At 39.6% G+C, this 15,076-nt stretch overlaps 1 protein-coding gene across 1 annotated transcript in view; it reads left to right on the top strand.

The window, feature by feature from the left end:
* The window catches only part of LOC117951942 (hemicentin-1-like), a 119,445-nt gene that overhangs the window by 101,334 nt on the left and 3,035 nt on the right, over nucleotides 1-15,076 (top strand). The window contains exons 27-30 of the mRNA XM_034883948.1: nucleotides 491-751; nucleotides 13,410-13,661; nucleotides 13,866-14,126; nucleotides 14,222-14,482. Of these exons, the coding sequence (XP_034739839.1) occupies nucleotides 491-751; nucleotides 13,410-13,661; nucleotides 13,866-14,126; nucleotides 14,222-14,482 (1,035 nt within the window). The remainder of the gene's footprint in view (nucleotides 1-490; nucleotides 752-13,409; nucleotides 13,662-13,865; nucleotides 14,127-14,221; nucleotides 14,483-15,076) is intronic.

Raw genomic sequence — 15,076 nt, 5'->3', positions numbered from 1 at the left:
TGCTTCCAGCACCTTGTTGAATCTATGCCACGAAGAATTGAGGCAGTTCTGAAGGAAAAAGGGGGTCCAACCCGTTACGAGCATGGGGTACCTAATAAAGTGGCCGGTGAGTGTAGTTACCATGGTAACAGGACACCATCGTTTCTACAATCTGAGTTTCTAATACAGAAGGAAGTGAAGTTTAACAGCCCACTTTGTGTTTCTATGGACTAGTGTTGATTTAAATATCTTCCACTTTAAAAACAAATTCATCTTGGAATTAAATGTTAAATGTGTCTTTGTCTCTAGGTTTTTATTGTGTAGTCATTCCAGTCTTAAGCCTTCAACATGCTTTTAAAGTCGTCTTCTCTCCCAGTGATCTTCCATGTCAGAGGCTCAGTGATCGGCTTCTTAGAACATGAAACAAAAAAAAATATTTTCCACTATGAAAACAAATTCATCTTGGAGTAAAATGTTAAATGTTTCTTTGTCTCTATGTCTTCTCCTCCAGATGGTCCAAAGCGTCCCTCTGTGTCAGTGAGTCCCTCTGCTGAGATAGTGGAGGGCAGTTCAGTGACTCTGACCTGTAGCAGTGATGCTAACCCAGCAGCTAACTACACCTGGTACAAGGAGAACCAAACCCTGCTTCATGGACCAGAAGGAAGTTATAATTTCACCTCCATCAGATCTGAGGACAGAGGGAACTACTACTGCAAGTCTGAGAATCAGTTTGGACACATCAACTCTACATCTGTGTTCATAGATGTCCAGTGTAAGTACCAAACATCTGGTGAAAAGGAAATCTGGTGACCCAGCAGTGAGAGACATATGCCATGTAGCCCCAGTGAACCTGGTTCAAATGTTATTTCTTTGGTACAGAACTCTTATTAACAATCTCCAAAGAAGTGATGTGGAGGTATGTTAACTGTGGTCTCTTTGTGTAGGCTGACAGACAGATTGCCCCCCAAAAAAATTGTTTGCAAAATACCAGCCCTTAATCCCAAATAACATGTGACAAAGCCATGGTAAAATTTACGATACATCGTTATCAGATGTGATTGACATGGTTCTCTCTACATCTCTTCCAGATGGTCCAAAGAGTCCCTCTGTGTCAGTGAGTCCCTCTGCTGAGATAGTGGAGGGCAGTTCAGTGAATCTGACCTGTATCAGTGATGCTAACCCAGCAGCTATCTACACCTGGTACAAGGAGAATGAAGACTCACCAAAAGCATCAGGACAGATCTTCACCATCACTGATGTTAGACCTGAACACAGTGGGGATTATTCCTGTGAAGCCCAGAACAGAAGAGGACGTCAGAGCTCCACCTTACATCTGACTGTTGTAGCAGGTAAGATTTTGCATTCAGCTACAACTGTGAACGTATCAGCTTGAATGTGTTCAGTAAGGGCCGGACATTGTTGTGGCAAAAAATAGGAGTTTGTTCCAGTTATCTGGGAGTCCGACTCCTCTGCCTTCCTAGAATCGCTGATACCAAGATCCAATAAAGACAACAGTCCAGATTTCAACTTGGGTGTGAACCTTGACTCACATGTTTTCATAAAAAAAATCATATTTAGATTGTTTAAACTAAATGGATTTAATATGCGCACATGCACCATTTTGTCATTTAACCGTCTATGGAACCAATGAGCTTAAACATGTTATAACACCCTGATTAACTGTTTTCTTTAGATCATCATATCTCAGGAGGAGGTCCGTTCATAGCTGCAGGAACAATCAGTGTAGTTCTCCTGGCTGTCCTTTCCTTCTCTGTCTTCCTGTGGATCAGGTGAGCAGTTCTGTTCCACTGAACCATTGTTTGATTCATCATTGAAAGCCAGTTTTTTGCAACTAAAGCATTCAATAGTTTTATGTCTTTATAAATTCTCCTGCCCAGAAAGAAGAGGGCTTCCAGGAACTCATCCGGACCGGACAACAGGGAACAGGTGAGCTACGTATATCATTCTAGTACAAAAGAAAACTTTTTTTGTTGTTCATTTCCTACTATGTTTCCTTTTCTTTGTGATTTATTTATGTTATTCATATGTTATATGAATAAATCAGTCATACAGAAACAAGTTAGTAAAGCAAGGAAATGAATTCCATCATTAAGACCGCTGCTGTAGCTTTAGTCCTTTCTGTCCTGGTTGTAAGAATGCACTATTCAAATGACATTATCTTTATTGTTGCTGTAAATGCCACTGTTCATCAAACCAACTGCCATAATTAATATGAATCATATTTCTGTATATATGTATCAGTGTCTCTGTGTCCCAACCGGCAGCGTCTGGGTCTGTCCGAGGTTTCTGTCTGTTTAAAGGATTTTTTCCCAAACACTTGCTCTTGGGGGGAGTTGTTGGGTCTGTGTTAATTACAATGTGGTCTAGACCTACTCTATCTGTGAAGATTCCTGAGATAACTCCTGATATGATTTGACATTATGAATCAAATTGAATTGAAGACGTATTCATGTAAAATGCGTAGCTGAAAGTAACTGCGTCCCTGCGACGTGTACCTGATCAGAGCGAGCCGGAGGAGCAGGTTGAACTTCAGTACGCCACCATCCACCTCTCCAGCAGCCAGGCAGAGCCTCTGTACTCCAACATCAGAGCTGCTCAGCCCCTCAGACACCGGGAGCAACAGGAAGCCGTGGAGTACGCCTCCGTCAGGGTCAACAGACGCAGTACTGCCCCGAGGTGAGCAGCTCCTCACACAGGACCATTATCCTCACTACAAATCTCACATCTTTGAATTTAATACATTGCTTTTACATTCCTATTACAGTGTGATGAGAATTATATTTTTTCATGTCTTTTTTTCTTCGTCTCTGATCCAGAGGTTGGGACCCTGGAGAGGATCCAGCTGCTTTGTACAGCACAGTCAACAGAACCTGATGAACACAGCAGGCATTGCATTTATAGTCTGATTTTGCTATCATTTGTCCGCAAATAATCAGGTAACCATTGATTTTTACATGTTTTATTTCCAGAATGGCCCTCTCCAAGAACATACAAGGAGACATTTATATATCTTATAGAAACTTAAATGTATTACTTAAACATTCACCAGAGTTTCATTTGACTCTGCATGAGTCAGCTCTAAAGAATGAGTATAGTATTTCATGATTTATTTTGTTAAATTGTATATGTCTATTTCATGAAAGGCCAATATTCATGTGTAGTTTGAATTAGTCTCTAACTGGTCTTCCTCCCAAACGTCCCCGTGCAGACAGGAAAACATATGTTACTGCAACAAGGGATGTGATCCCCAACTGGCTTCCCACCTGCAGACACTGGAAGTTATTTTAGTTGGAAAGCACCGTCAAGCCAACAATGGCAATATTTTCGTATTACTTTTTATGGATATATTCAACAGGGTCTCATTGCAGTTTGTGAAATGGTCACATTATTTTTAATCTATTGATTCGTGTACACGGACACATTTATGTCGTTTTTTCATGGAGGTGAGCACGAAATTTCATCTCATGTATTTCAATTTCTCCTTTTTTGTGGGGCTCAGAACATAATGGGAAGCATCTATACAGAGGTTGGGTTTAGGAAAAGAAAAGAAGAATGGGGAAATGACACGTCACACGCAGGAGACGATCCCCGGTCTCTTGGGTGAAAGTCTAGTGTTTTTGACTCATTCACCACCCCAATCAAGCTCCTTGCGCAGACTTTTTGGCTTTTTTTATACTACTTGCTACCGTAGTCGTGCAGTTATCACAAAACATGCTTCCCATTCAAATACATTACAAAAAACAACAAATTTGTCCGTGTACATGGATCAATGGATTACTGCTGTAGAACTGCCGTGAGACTGGGTTTAAGTCTTTGATGGTGACGGTAGAGAAAAAGTCAGAACATGTGAGGAGATTTCTAACATGCAAATTAGCACCAAATGACAGCAGAGGTCAGTCATGAAGACAAGACTTGGGTAGAAGTCTTCAATCTTTAACAATGACTCTTTCAAACTCAACTGACTATATTGCATCACCGTTGTTGGTGGCTTCACCTCTTTTTGTAACCATTGGTGTGTTTTTATGAAAGTCTTTTAAATGTAAAGACACCATCTTCCTATTCATTTTAAACCAGAGTGCATGATGGGATCACAGAGAGGCCTTGTAGACCTCAAAGTTTGAACTGTGACCTGGAAGGGCTGGAAGATTTCTACCGGGGGACACATTTCCCCGGAGAAGTATATTCTACATGACTGTTACAACTTCTTATTTTGCTGCATTGCTATTGTAGGGAACATGTCTTTCATGTGTAGTTTACAGCTGTTTCTACTAGATATAAGTAAAGAGTTATATTTAACTATTTGACTGATAACAGACCATTTACCATGTACTTCTTCTTCTCTCTTTTTTTAACCGGTTCCATCACAACTAGACTCATTCTGAGCCAAATATTAATTATGAGTATTGTACTTATTTTGTAAATGATTTCCTCTGCCTCACTAGCTCAGTACAATCATCTATATTGCTTTCTTACATTAACAAATGTTTGTACTTTCAACACCATGTACTGTATGTATACTTTGATACTTTTTTTGCTTTTTGTCTTGCTTAAATAAAAAATAATGAACATTTAGTTTTGCCCTCTTATGTTCTTTGGCCTGATGAGTCAGTGTTTGTCCAGTACAATCTCTTAAATGGCTCATTCAATGTGGATTTGTAGTCTTTTTGTGCATCTTGTTAAGCCTTTGACTTCCTATTTGTTTTCTGCTCTGATTAAACAGATTTGTTTTGGAGAGTAATCTAAATCCTCCTACATGGTACTAGACGTCCTCATCTTCGAGTTTCTTCAGAAATCTGCTGAGCATTTTTAGTAAGAAACGAGAACTTTAAGCTAAGAGAAGGGGCGGGGTTGACCCCATTGCTGTGGATGTTCCTATGAAGCTCCTAACGGATAAATAAAGTTCTTTAGCAGAGGTCCGCTCTATCAGAGTGTCCTACTGGTGTCCTGTGTTTCATCCCATTTTATAAGTAGGACATCTCTGCACACAGTTTATCCAACAGATCCACCTAAACAGCCAAAGTTGTAAAACGTACTGTGTTGTAGCCAATTTTGGTGCGTTTGTGTAGAGCTGTGTGTGCGTGATAGGTTTGAATTAATGGTTTGTTTGCTATGTCACCTGTACACCTATGTGTAGTGTGCTAATCAGAGGCTATGAAGGGAACACAGTCTTGGAGGGAATTTGAAACCATTTCCATTCTTTGCAGGTACAAACCGTCTTAAGGTTAAGCTTTAATTTTATAAATGCATTTAAGAACTCTCAGAAAAAGACTGACTGTGAAAAATTAAAAACAAGCAGACTAGATCTCAAAACCAGATCCTAATTCTTCCATCCCCCTCACCTTTCTAACCTCTGATTAGCACACATACACACAGTTGACTTAGCGAACAAACCATTCACACAAACCTACCACACACACACACACACGGCTCTACATGCACTCAGCAAAATTGGCTACAACAAGTACCTTTATCAATATCAACATCGTTATATCACTATTGTGTGTCTTCACATAAACTACCAGTTTGATTGTTTGTGTTTTACATGTTCGTCTTTGGTTAACACTAACATGCATGTGAGTTTCTCACACCTCAGTGTTCTGCATTTCTCTGCAAAGAGAAGCAACCTGACCGCGGAGAGTAAAGAGAAGAAACATACCAAGAAAATAATATACATATGTTTCCATCCCCTCTTGTAATTAATACTCTGCTTCAGTAAAACTGCCTCATATTTCACAGGTTAAATTCATTCCTGTTCACTTGCAGAAAGGCTTTACAGTGAACTTTTTTGTCATTCAGCCAAATGGATAGTGAATGTTAAAAATGTCCACTCAATAGATCTTTTTTTTTGGGGGCTGGTGAGTGAAGTAAATCTACCCGCTACTTGCATATTTTACCAGTATAGTGGTGGTGGATGTTGCTGAGGTTGAACCCTGCCAGCAGACTGTGAGACATCTTGTCTCAGTGCACATAGAGATGAATTGTCTCTGTTTTTCTCTTCTATTTATGAACGCTCTTTTCTGGTGTCGGTATGGTGTATGGCTCTCCCTGCATATTAATGATCAAAAGAGGAAGGAAATGTAGTCTTTAATAGTCTCATATCTGTCGTCTGCTCACTGACAGCAGAGGAGAGGCATCTTAAAAGAAGACGTCCGTCTCCATATTAAGAGTTATGGGTGGGAGTAGCTCAGTCCGTAGGGAGTTGGGTTGGGAACCGGAGGGTCACTGGTTCAAGTCCCCATATGGACCAAAAAGTACGGAGTGTGGATTGGTGGCTGGAGAGATGCCTCTTCACCTCCTGGGCACTGCCAGGTGCTCTTGAGCAAGGCACCATACACCCCCCCCCCCCCAACCATTCAGGGCGCTGGTTCAGCTGGCAGCCCACTCACTCTGACATCTCTCCATTAGTGCATGTATAAGTCCTGAGCATGTGTGTGTATTTCCGGCCTGTGTGTGATGACTAACGAAGTGTGTACGCAGAGTGTAAATTGTAATTTCCCCACTGGGGATTAATGAACAAATTAAGTAGAAACAGTTTATTGAGCTGTACATTATTTTATCTGCGGACATGACACACTCTCTTCCGGAATATGATCTAACACTCCTGGTTCTGGAGCAGCTTTCTTCCTCAAGGACAGCAGCCAGTCCCTGCCATACAGCTGCAACATCTGCTCATTGCCTTTGGTAAGTGTGGTGTCATCGTATTGCAAGCATGTGGATGTAATAAGCAGCAGCCACTCTCCGGTTACAAATCCTGCTACAGCCACGCCAAGACCCGCCCTTCAAAAGCATTCACACACTACTAGTGGCCAGGCGTCCATGTTTCCATGTGCAAGTCCTAGCCCCCGAACAATCGGCAAACCCTATTTGTTTATACTGTATTTATCACTTTATTACGTGCTTGCTTATTATATCGTTGCAATTATCAATCTATAATCTTATGTTTATGAGATGTGATGACTGAATTTTTGTAAATGTATTTCTAATAATGGGGCGGGCTGTAGCTCACCCAGTAAGAGCATTCGCCCCCATGTTGGCTGAGTCCTGCAGCGGCCCGGGTTTGAATCCAACCTGCAGCCCTTTGTTGCGTGTCATCCCCCTCTCTCTCCCTCTTTCATGTCTATCCACTGTCACTTTAATAAAGGGAAAAGCCCCAACACATAATCTTTAAAAATCTATGTATAATAATAAAAAACAAAAAAAATAGCCTAAACCCAACCAATCGAGCTGCTATTGAAGGGTGGTTCTTGGTGTGGCTGTAGTAGGATTTGTAACTTTGGCTCCGGCAATTCTCTTTCCAATAGTAAAATTCTATTTCTTGTTCTTGTCTTTCTCACCAAGGAGACCACCAGCATTCAAAGAACTTCAGCAGCCTTGACATAGACTTTTGACACACTTGCCAAACTTATATATTTGTCAAACTTAGACTACCACAGACGCCCGCTCTCTCGTGCCTGTGTCGCCAGCAGTGCAGCGCCACAGGAAGTGGCGGTGGGTTACTGTAACAGGGAGGTGCTGTAGGGCTGAGGTTGCTCTGTGTTGTACAGTGGTAGTGGCGGAAGTACCTAAAGGAGTGTGAGAGACCACAGATGACAAATGCTTCACCACAGCTGCCGTCCTGCCTACGTTTTTCTTTTTTCTTTATTGTTTTGCACAATTCTCTTTTATAGTGCTGACAAGTTGCTGCTCACGCTAGTATTTGAATACGGTACTTTCCTTATTAGTCTGTCTCTGTGCTGCTGTAAGTTGTGGATAAACCCACAAGGTCTCTCTTGAAATGGTCTTTCATGTGTTAGTGGTTTTCTTATTTTCCGCAAAACTAGTTTCTCACGCTTCCTTAAATAGATAAAAACAAGTTACTTCTTAGTTTTTTTCCCACTTAACTTTTCTGGCTCATCATGCATGTAAAGGATGTAAAGAGGAAGGAAGTTGGGTGTATTTAAAACAACTTGACTTCTGTCTTCTGCTCTCAGACCACATTGTCTTTTCAAGACAGCCCACTTTCCTGTGAAGTTTCTAATGCGACTGACTTGATACATACGTATAGGCTACTTTATTTACCTGCAGGCATGTTTTATAGCTTCTGAACTTACACCCAGAGACATGAGAGGAGCAGCTTTGAGTGGATTGGTTGTCCTTCTCCTCACTGCACCAGGTACTGTGTTTTTATTACTATGTTATAGGATTTTTACACAAAGTTACCATTTGATTTAAATCATTCTCAGGTCACCATGTTCATAGATCTGACCTGTAAAGTGATTGAGTGTTTAAACTTAAAACTCTCGACATTTTAAGTGCACTTAGTACGTCTCCCCGCTTGCTAGCCAAAGTACAGCACAGCTCATTAGTTTATCAATTTTCTAATTTTTCACTTAATATTTTGGTAACACAGCAAAGTGATGTTGTGTAAAGTAGAGATAGTAGTGAAATGTATCTAGATACATTTACTCATTACTGTACATGAGTACAGTTTCTAGGTACTTGTATTGTTATCGAGCATTTCTAGTTTATGCTACTTTATACGTCTACTCCATTATATTTTACTCCACACATGACATACTTTGTTTTTTTAACAACTAATAGGCTACATTATAATATATATTTATATGATAAGCCACCAGCAGCATATAGTTATTCATATCCCCTAGCCTACTTTATTTTGATGCTACTTTTGTACTTCAAAGTAACGTTTTGAATGTAGCCTATGACTTTTAATTGTAATAGAGTATTGTTACCCAGTAGTTATTGCTACTTTTATTAAAGAGAAAAAATATTTTAAAAAATTAAAAGAAGAAAAAAAAGACACTCACCTCTGCTTTAACACAACACAGCAACATTGTGGGGAGGATGCAGGGGGGGACTGTTGACTGGAAACTGATGCAAAGCAGCACGAGCAATTCTGCTTCGCCATCTTGTTTCCTTAATTAACCACACCTGGGAAGACCGCGCGGTGCCCTCGCGTCTCCACCACTCCATGGTCTCAAAGATGGAGTGAGCGAAGGTTAGCTTAGCTTCGTAATGTACCTCGAAGGAAGCTAATGAAGCTAATGTTGAAATATGGATACAATTACGGTATGTCGTCTACATTACATAATTCCTAACTTTGCTGGTAAGTAAATATAAATGGCTCCCCTGCACTTTCTGAGAGTCTCACAAGCCATTCTGTCATTTCATTAATGTCTGACTTTTTTATTAGGCTGAATGTGATTTCTTTTATTTTTTTTATTTTACTGAAACTGTTTTTCGGCTGCTCACATGAGGTAGCCCTGTGTGAAAAATATATTAATCCTTAAGGTGTGGAATCCCATGTATGACAAGCAAAGGGAGACTCCATTAAGAGGCAGCCTGTGAATTTACATTATGTAAAATAATTTAATAATAATAATAATAATGGTAAGCCACTGACTGGAAGTCAACACAGTGCTAGTACTAAATCACAATTTGGATTTACAACATAAGACCTTTTACATATACAGTAGCCTACGTAATCTTGACTTTGGTTTCAATATTTTTGTTTTAGCAAGAATTTGTATTTGTTATACTTTTTACTATTAGACTTTTGTATTCCTGGCAGAGAAGGGCCAACCTTATTAGGCAATTTCCTTTAAAAATACAGCAAATTATTTTCAAATTGTGATGGAGTATTTGTCAAGGTTTTAGTAAGATAAGATATAACTCTATTTTATTCTGTGTAAAAATGATCTGCAGCAGTTGCAATACAAAGTAGGAAGATCCTAACCATTAGAGATGCACAATGTGAGGAAAGTGGGCAAAATGTGATAACGATATCACTTACAATAGATAAACTGTAAAGAGAACTGAGTTCTGCCTTTCTAAATACATACATACAAAAGTAATTAGACAAAATAATTTCCAACATTCTTTTATTGAACACATTAAACATTTATTTGAATATAAAAAGCAACACTGCTGGGTTGGTTCAGTGGTAGAGCAGGCGCACATTTCCTGAGAAGTTTATGCCTCAACACAGAGGTCCATGGTTGGAATCCAACCTCTGACGATTTCCTGCATGTCTCCCCTTTCTCACCTGGCTGTCCTGTCAAACATTAAAGGTGTAAAAGCCCAAAAATAATCTTAAAAAATAAATCAATTATGAAAGGCACCACTAAAAATAGAATGACAGTTACATTTTAAAGTGCAGTTTTCTACTCTTATTTTCTTTCAGGTAACACAAAAAATCTCTGAGTGTTTTTTGCAGTATGTCCTGGCCATTCAGCAATGTGTAATATCACCATCAGAAAGGTTTTTATTGCCCCAATAAGACCACTTATGTGGAATTTACCTTGGTGAAAGGTACAAACAAACATATTAAACATTAGTATTATATATTATTATAATCATATAACATATTGTGATGACGATAAAAAAACACATATATTGTGCAGCCCTAATTACCGTAAGGCAATATAAGGTGCAAATTGTGTGACTACGTTGACTATCGTAATAACAATGTTACTTCCAAATTATAAACAGAAATTAAAGTGTACTCAGTTCTGCATTTCTGCTGCTTTTAGTATTCTGGTAAAACGCACAGATTCCCTGTTGAATTTAAAACTAATAAAAGGAAATGCATTCTATTGTTCAACACATTGAATATTGCATTGAATATAAATGGCAGGACTAAACAAAGTACCAGTTTCAGTATATTTTATTTATTTCATCATAAATATGTACACTGTACAGTATTACTCATGGGGTTTGGGTAAAGAGTACATGCTTAATAAGAATACATATGCTTAAAGCCCTGATGTTGACATGTCACTTGAGTCGGTTGTAATGAGAAAAATTGGATGAAGTCCATGAAATAAAAGGAGGAGGCCCTAATTTATTTTGACTTCATGTCTGTTTAGCCATATCAACATGGGAGCAAAAAAGTGATATCAATAAAAGCAGAGTAACCTTTCTGATTCGGAGTTTTGTAAAGCTTGTCCAGGATACTTTTCCATCACAACATGTTAGGACTGTGCTCCTCTTTGTCGGAACCTAACTTAATAAATTAATTGAGTCAACCTACTGTAAGTCACCTGCGTCTTTCAAATGTTTTGACACCACTGAAAGAAGTTTTGGAAAGTAGTTCAGCTCAGTTCTGGCAAAAAAAGATGCATAGAAATGAATCTGTTCTCTGATGTTATGGATTAGATTTTGTTTTCTTCTTCTTACAGTGATACAGAGTCAGAATGGCTGGGGAGTGACTTACTACTCTACTCCGATCTGTGCTGTTAAAGGATCAACAGTGGAAATACGCTGCAGCTACACATACCCATCCACCACTGGTGATGTTGTTAAGGAAAGGTTCTGGTTTACTAAAGAGAGTAATGATGTTTATGTGGATCTGACAACGGATCCGGAGTATTCAGATCGTGTGCAGTATAACTGTAAACCCAACTACTGCACTCTGAGAATCTCAGACCTGAGAGAGAGCGACTCAGCTGTGTACAAGTTCAGGTTCACAACAAACCAAAAAGGAGGAAGATATACTGGTTCACCTGGAGTCACTCTGTCTGTCACAGGTTATGTTTCATCTGAATATTTAATAATTTACTTTTTAACTTAATTTTTAATTTAGTGTTCAACATCTCAGGAATGTCAGTTAAATCTGTGTATGTGTGTCTGTTGACAGTTTAGTCTAAAATGAAGATTTGTTAACATATTCAGGTCTCCAGGTGCGGGTTATTGGATTCTACTCAAACACGGCAACGCTGAAGTGTCAGAGCAGCTGTCGTCTACCTGATCATCTGTCCTACGTCTGGTACAAGAATGGACAGAACATTCAGGGACAAACATCTGATTCTCATTCAGCCTACATTTATCCTGCAGCCAGCTACTCCTGTGCTCTAAGAGGACATGAGAACTCCCGCTCTCCTTCAGTGTGTGAGTTTACTAAGTCCTTCATCAGTAGACCGCCACCTGGTGGAGCCTTTCAGCTAGTGTACTGTACCAAAACTACTGTACACTTGGGTAACAACACTTTGCTTGTATTTTTTGTTTACCAGGCAGGTTGTGTGCTTGTGTGTGTGTGTAATCTGCTTCAAAAAAAAACACATTTAACACATTTTGCCAAGTCTCACTCTGAGGAGGAGATCCAGTTCTCCAGCAGGTTTACATGCTGAAGTACTTTCACAAAGTATTTAATTCTGTCCTCAGATGTTATGAATGTGATTGTAGTTTCTGATGTGCTCTGCATTACAGCGATGCAGGGGGAAAGAGGCTGGGGAGTGACTTACACCTCTACTAAGATGTGTGCCTTAAAAAGGGGAACAGTGGAAATGCACTGCAGCTACAGATACCCATCCACCACTGTTAAGGAAAAATTCTGGTTTACTAAAGAGAGAAATGATGTTTATACGGCTCTGACAATGGACCTGGATTATTCGGAACGTGTGCACTATGACTGTAAAAACAACAACTGCACTCTGAGAATCTCAGAGCTGAGAGAGAGCGACTCAGCTGAGTACAAGTTCAGGTTCATAACAAACCAAGAAGGAGGAAGATATACTGGTTCACCTGGAGTCACTTTGTCTGTTACAGGTAATATTTTTAATGAAAGTCAGTTTGCTTTAAATGTTGAACATAAAATAAACCTTGTTGATACATATATTGACACTTGATTCTAAAATAACATTTCTGTTGGTTAATCCCAGATCCACAGCTCCAGGTACATGTGAGGACATCAACAGTCGGATCCCACCAACAGCCTACCTGGGCAGAACTGACATGTCATAACAAGTGTCCGCTGCCTGACCAATATGACTACATCTGGTACAAGAACGGACAGGAAGTTAAAGAGAAAAAACTCAATCCTATAACAACATCTTATTTTCATCTAGACGTATTTAATCCTGCAGACAACTATTCTTGTGCTGTATCAGGATACGAGATGTTCCCCTCTTTTCCAGTGTGTGAGTTCACTTCTTTCTTTCACTATAATCATCTGACGGAAGATTTTACTTAAACAGTCAAGAACAAGTCCTATTCAGCTTTAACCTCTCCCACATTTCAGTTCCTTTTCATAAACCTTTATTATGACCAAATTGTGATGTCAATCATTAAGCTTAATTCACTTCCCAAGCCTTTTTGTTTTCATTTTAAAGCACTCACACCACACAAATATTAATGGGGGAACATTTTTACCCAGATAAAAAATACAAAAAAGTTATTAAAAAAACAAACCTAAAAGGAACAATGGAATATTTTACCTTACTGCTATAAAGAGTTTTATTGGAGTAAAGTACACATAATGCGGAGTGTCATAGATAGTGACCAGTTAAGTATAAGCACATTGAAATGTTAAAATATTCCCTTTTACTTTCCTTAATTTCTTCCTTAATAAATGCTTATCTTGAATAATATTAATTACAACAAAGTAGTAGTATGACATTCTTATTTTCCAGATGGTCCAAAGCGTCCCTCTGTGTCAGTGAGTCCCTCTGCTGAGATAGTGGAGGGCAGTTCAGTGACTCTGACCTGTAGCAGTGATGCAAACCCAGCAGCTAACTACACCTGGTACAAGAAGAATGTCCTCAGTGAAGGACCACTGCTCGTCTTCATCTCCATCCAGTCCTCTGAATCTGGACAGTATTACTGTACAGCTGAGAATATGCTGGGGAGGAGGACATCAGCAAACATTTCTATTAATGTCAAATGTGAGTAAAATCTGTCACATGCTCTGCTCTTTATTTAAGGTACACACTACTGAGTACACATGGAGTATAGTTTAGGAAGACATTTTTAAGAAGAAGCCTGCGTTACAAGCTGTGCTGTGGGGTTCAAAGGAGTGGGCTTTTATGAGGCAACGGTGTCTAAATAAAGATGCTATTGATCAATTTATAATCTATGTTTGTATACAGATGGTCCAAAGCGTCCCTCTGTGTCAGTGAGTCCCTCTGCTGAGATAGTGGAGGGCGGTTCAGTGACTCTGACCTGTAGCAGTGATGCTAACCCAGCAGCTAACTACACCTGGTACAAGGAGAACCAAACACTGCTTCATGGACCAGAAGGAAGTTATCATTTCACCTCCATCAGATCTGAGGACAGAGGGAACTACTACTGCAAGTCTGAGAATCAATATGGACTGATTAACTCCTCATCTCTATCTATAGATGTCCATTGTAAGTCACTTTTTAATAATGCAAAGACCTATCTAATCATGCATGATAATATTTATGGAATATGTCTCCATACATATTGTTTACTTGCTTACCAGATGGTCCACAGCGTCCCTCTGTGTCAGTGAGTCCCTCTGCTGAGATAGTGGAGGGCAGTTCAGTGACTCTGACCTGTAGCAGTGATGCTAACCCAGCAGCTAACTACACCTGGTACAAGGAGAATGAAGACTCACCAAAAGCATCAGGACAGATCTTCACCATCACTGATGTTAGACCTGAACACAGTGGGGATTATTCCTGTGAAGCCCAGAACAGAAGAGGACGTAAGAGCTCCACCTTACATCTGACTGTTGTAACAGGTAAGATTATTTTGTTATTTACACCTACACATGTTGATGTCAGATTGTAATTAAGTGATCTGTGAGTTGAATGACTGTGACTGTGTTGTGTATTGGCAGCTGATGACTAAATCTGATAAGACTGAAATCATTAAAAGTAGATAGCTTGAATGTCAGAACATGTCATTATTAAAAAGTCGTCAGCTGGGGCAAGAAACCAGAGGCAGGGTTTAACCAAATCCCAGAGAAAACAGAAGCTTACACCAAAATAGTTACTCATCATACTGACTTCCTGGTTTCACTTTGACCCACCGTACTTGCGGTATTTGAACGCTTACATAGTTGCCCTGTTGTCTGACTGATGTTGCCCTGTCAGGAGTGATGTCCTTATGTGTTCCCAGATTTCTGCAATCCCCCCTCCATGAAGGAGCTTGATTGGTTGGGGTTAGGCATTGACGTTGCATGGTTTAGGTAAGGATAGCTGATTGGTCAGGGGATATGATCTGAACAAATCGGGTTATGTTAACCCTTTTGTAAGCATAGACGTCTGGCCAATAGTAGTGTGTAAATGCTATGGAACTGCAGGTCTTGCCTAGAAGTTGTGAGGGTCCCATA

Source organism: Etheostoma cragini, chromosome 2, assembly GCF_013103735.1.
Source record: "Etheostoma cragini isolate CJK2018 chromosome 2, CSU_Ecrag_1.0, whole genome shotgun sequence".
In the NCBI taxonomy this organism is placed as follows: Eukaryota; Metazoa; Chordata; class Actinopteri; order Perciformes; family Percidae; genus Etheostoma; species Etheostoma cragini.
The sequence above is the reverse complement of the archived record's forward strand: the minus strand, read 5'-3'. Positions and strand labels throughout refer to the sequence as shown.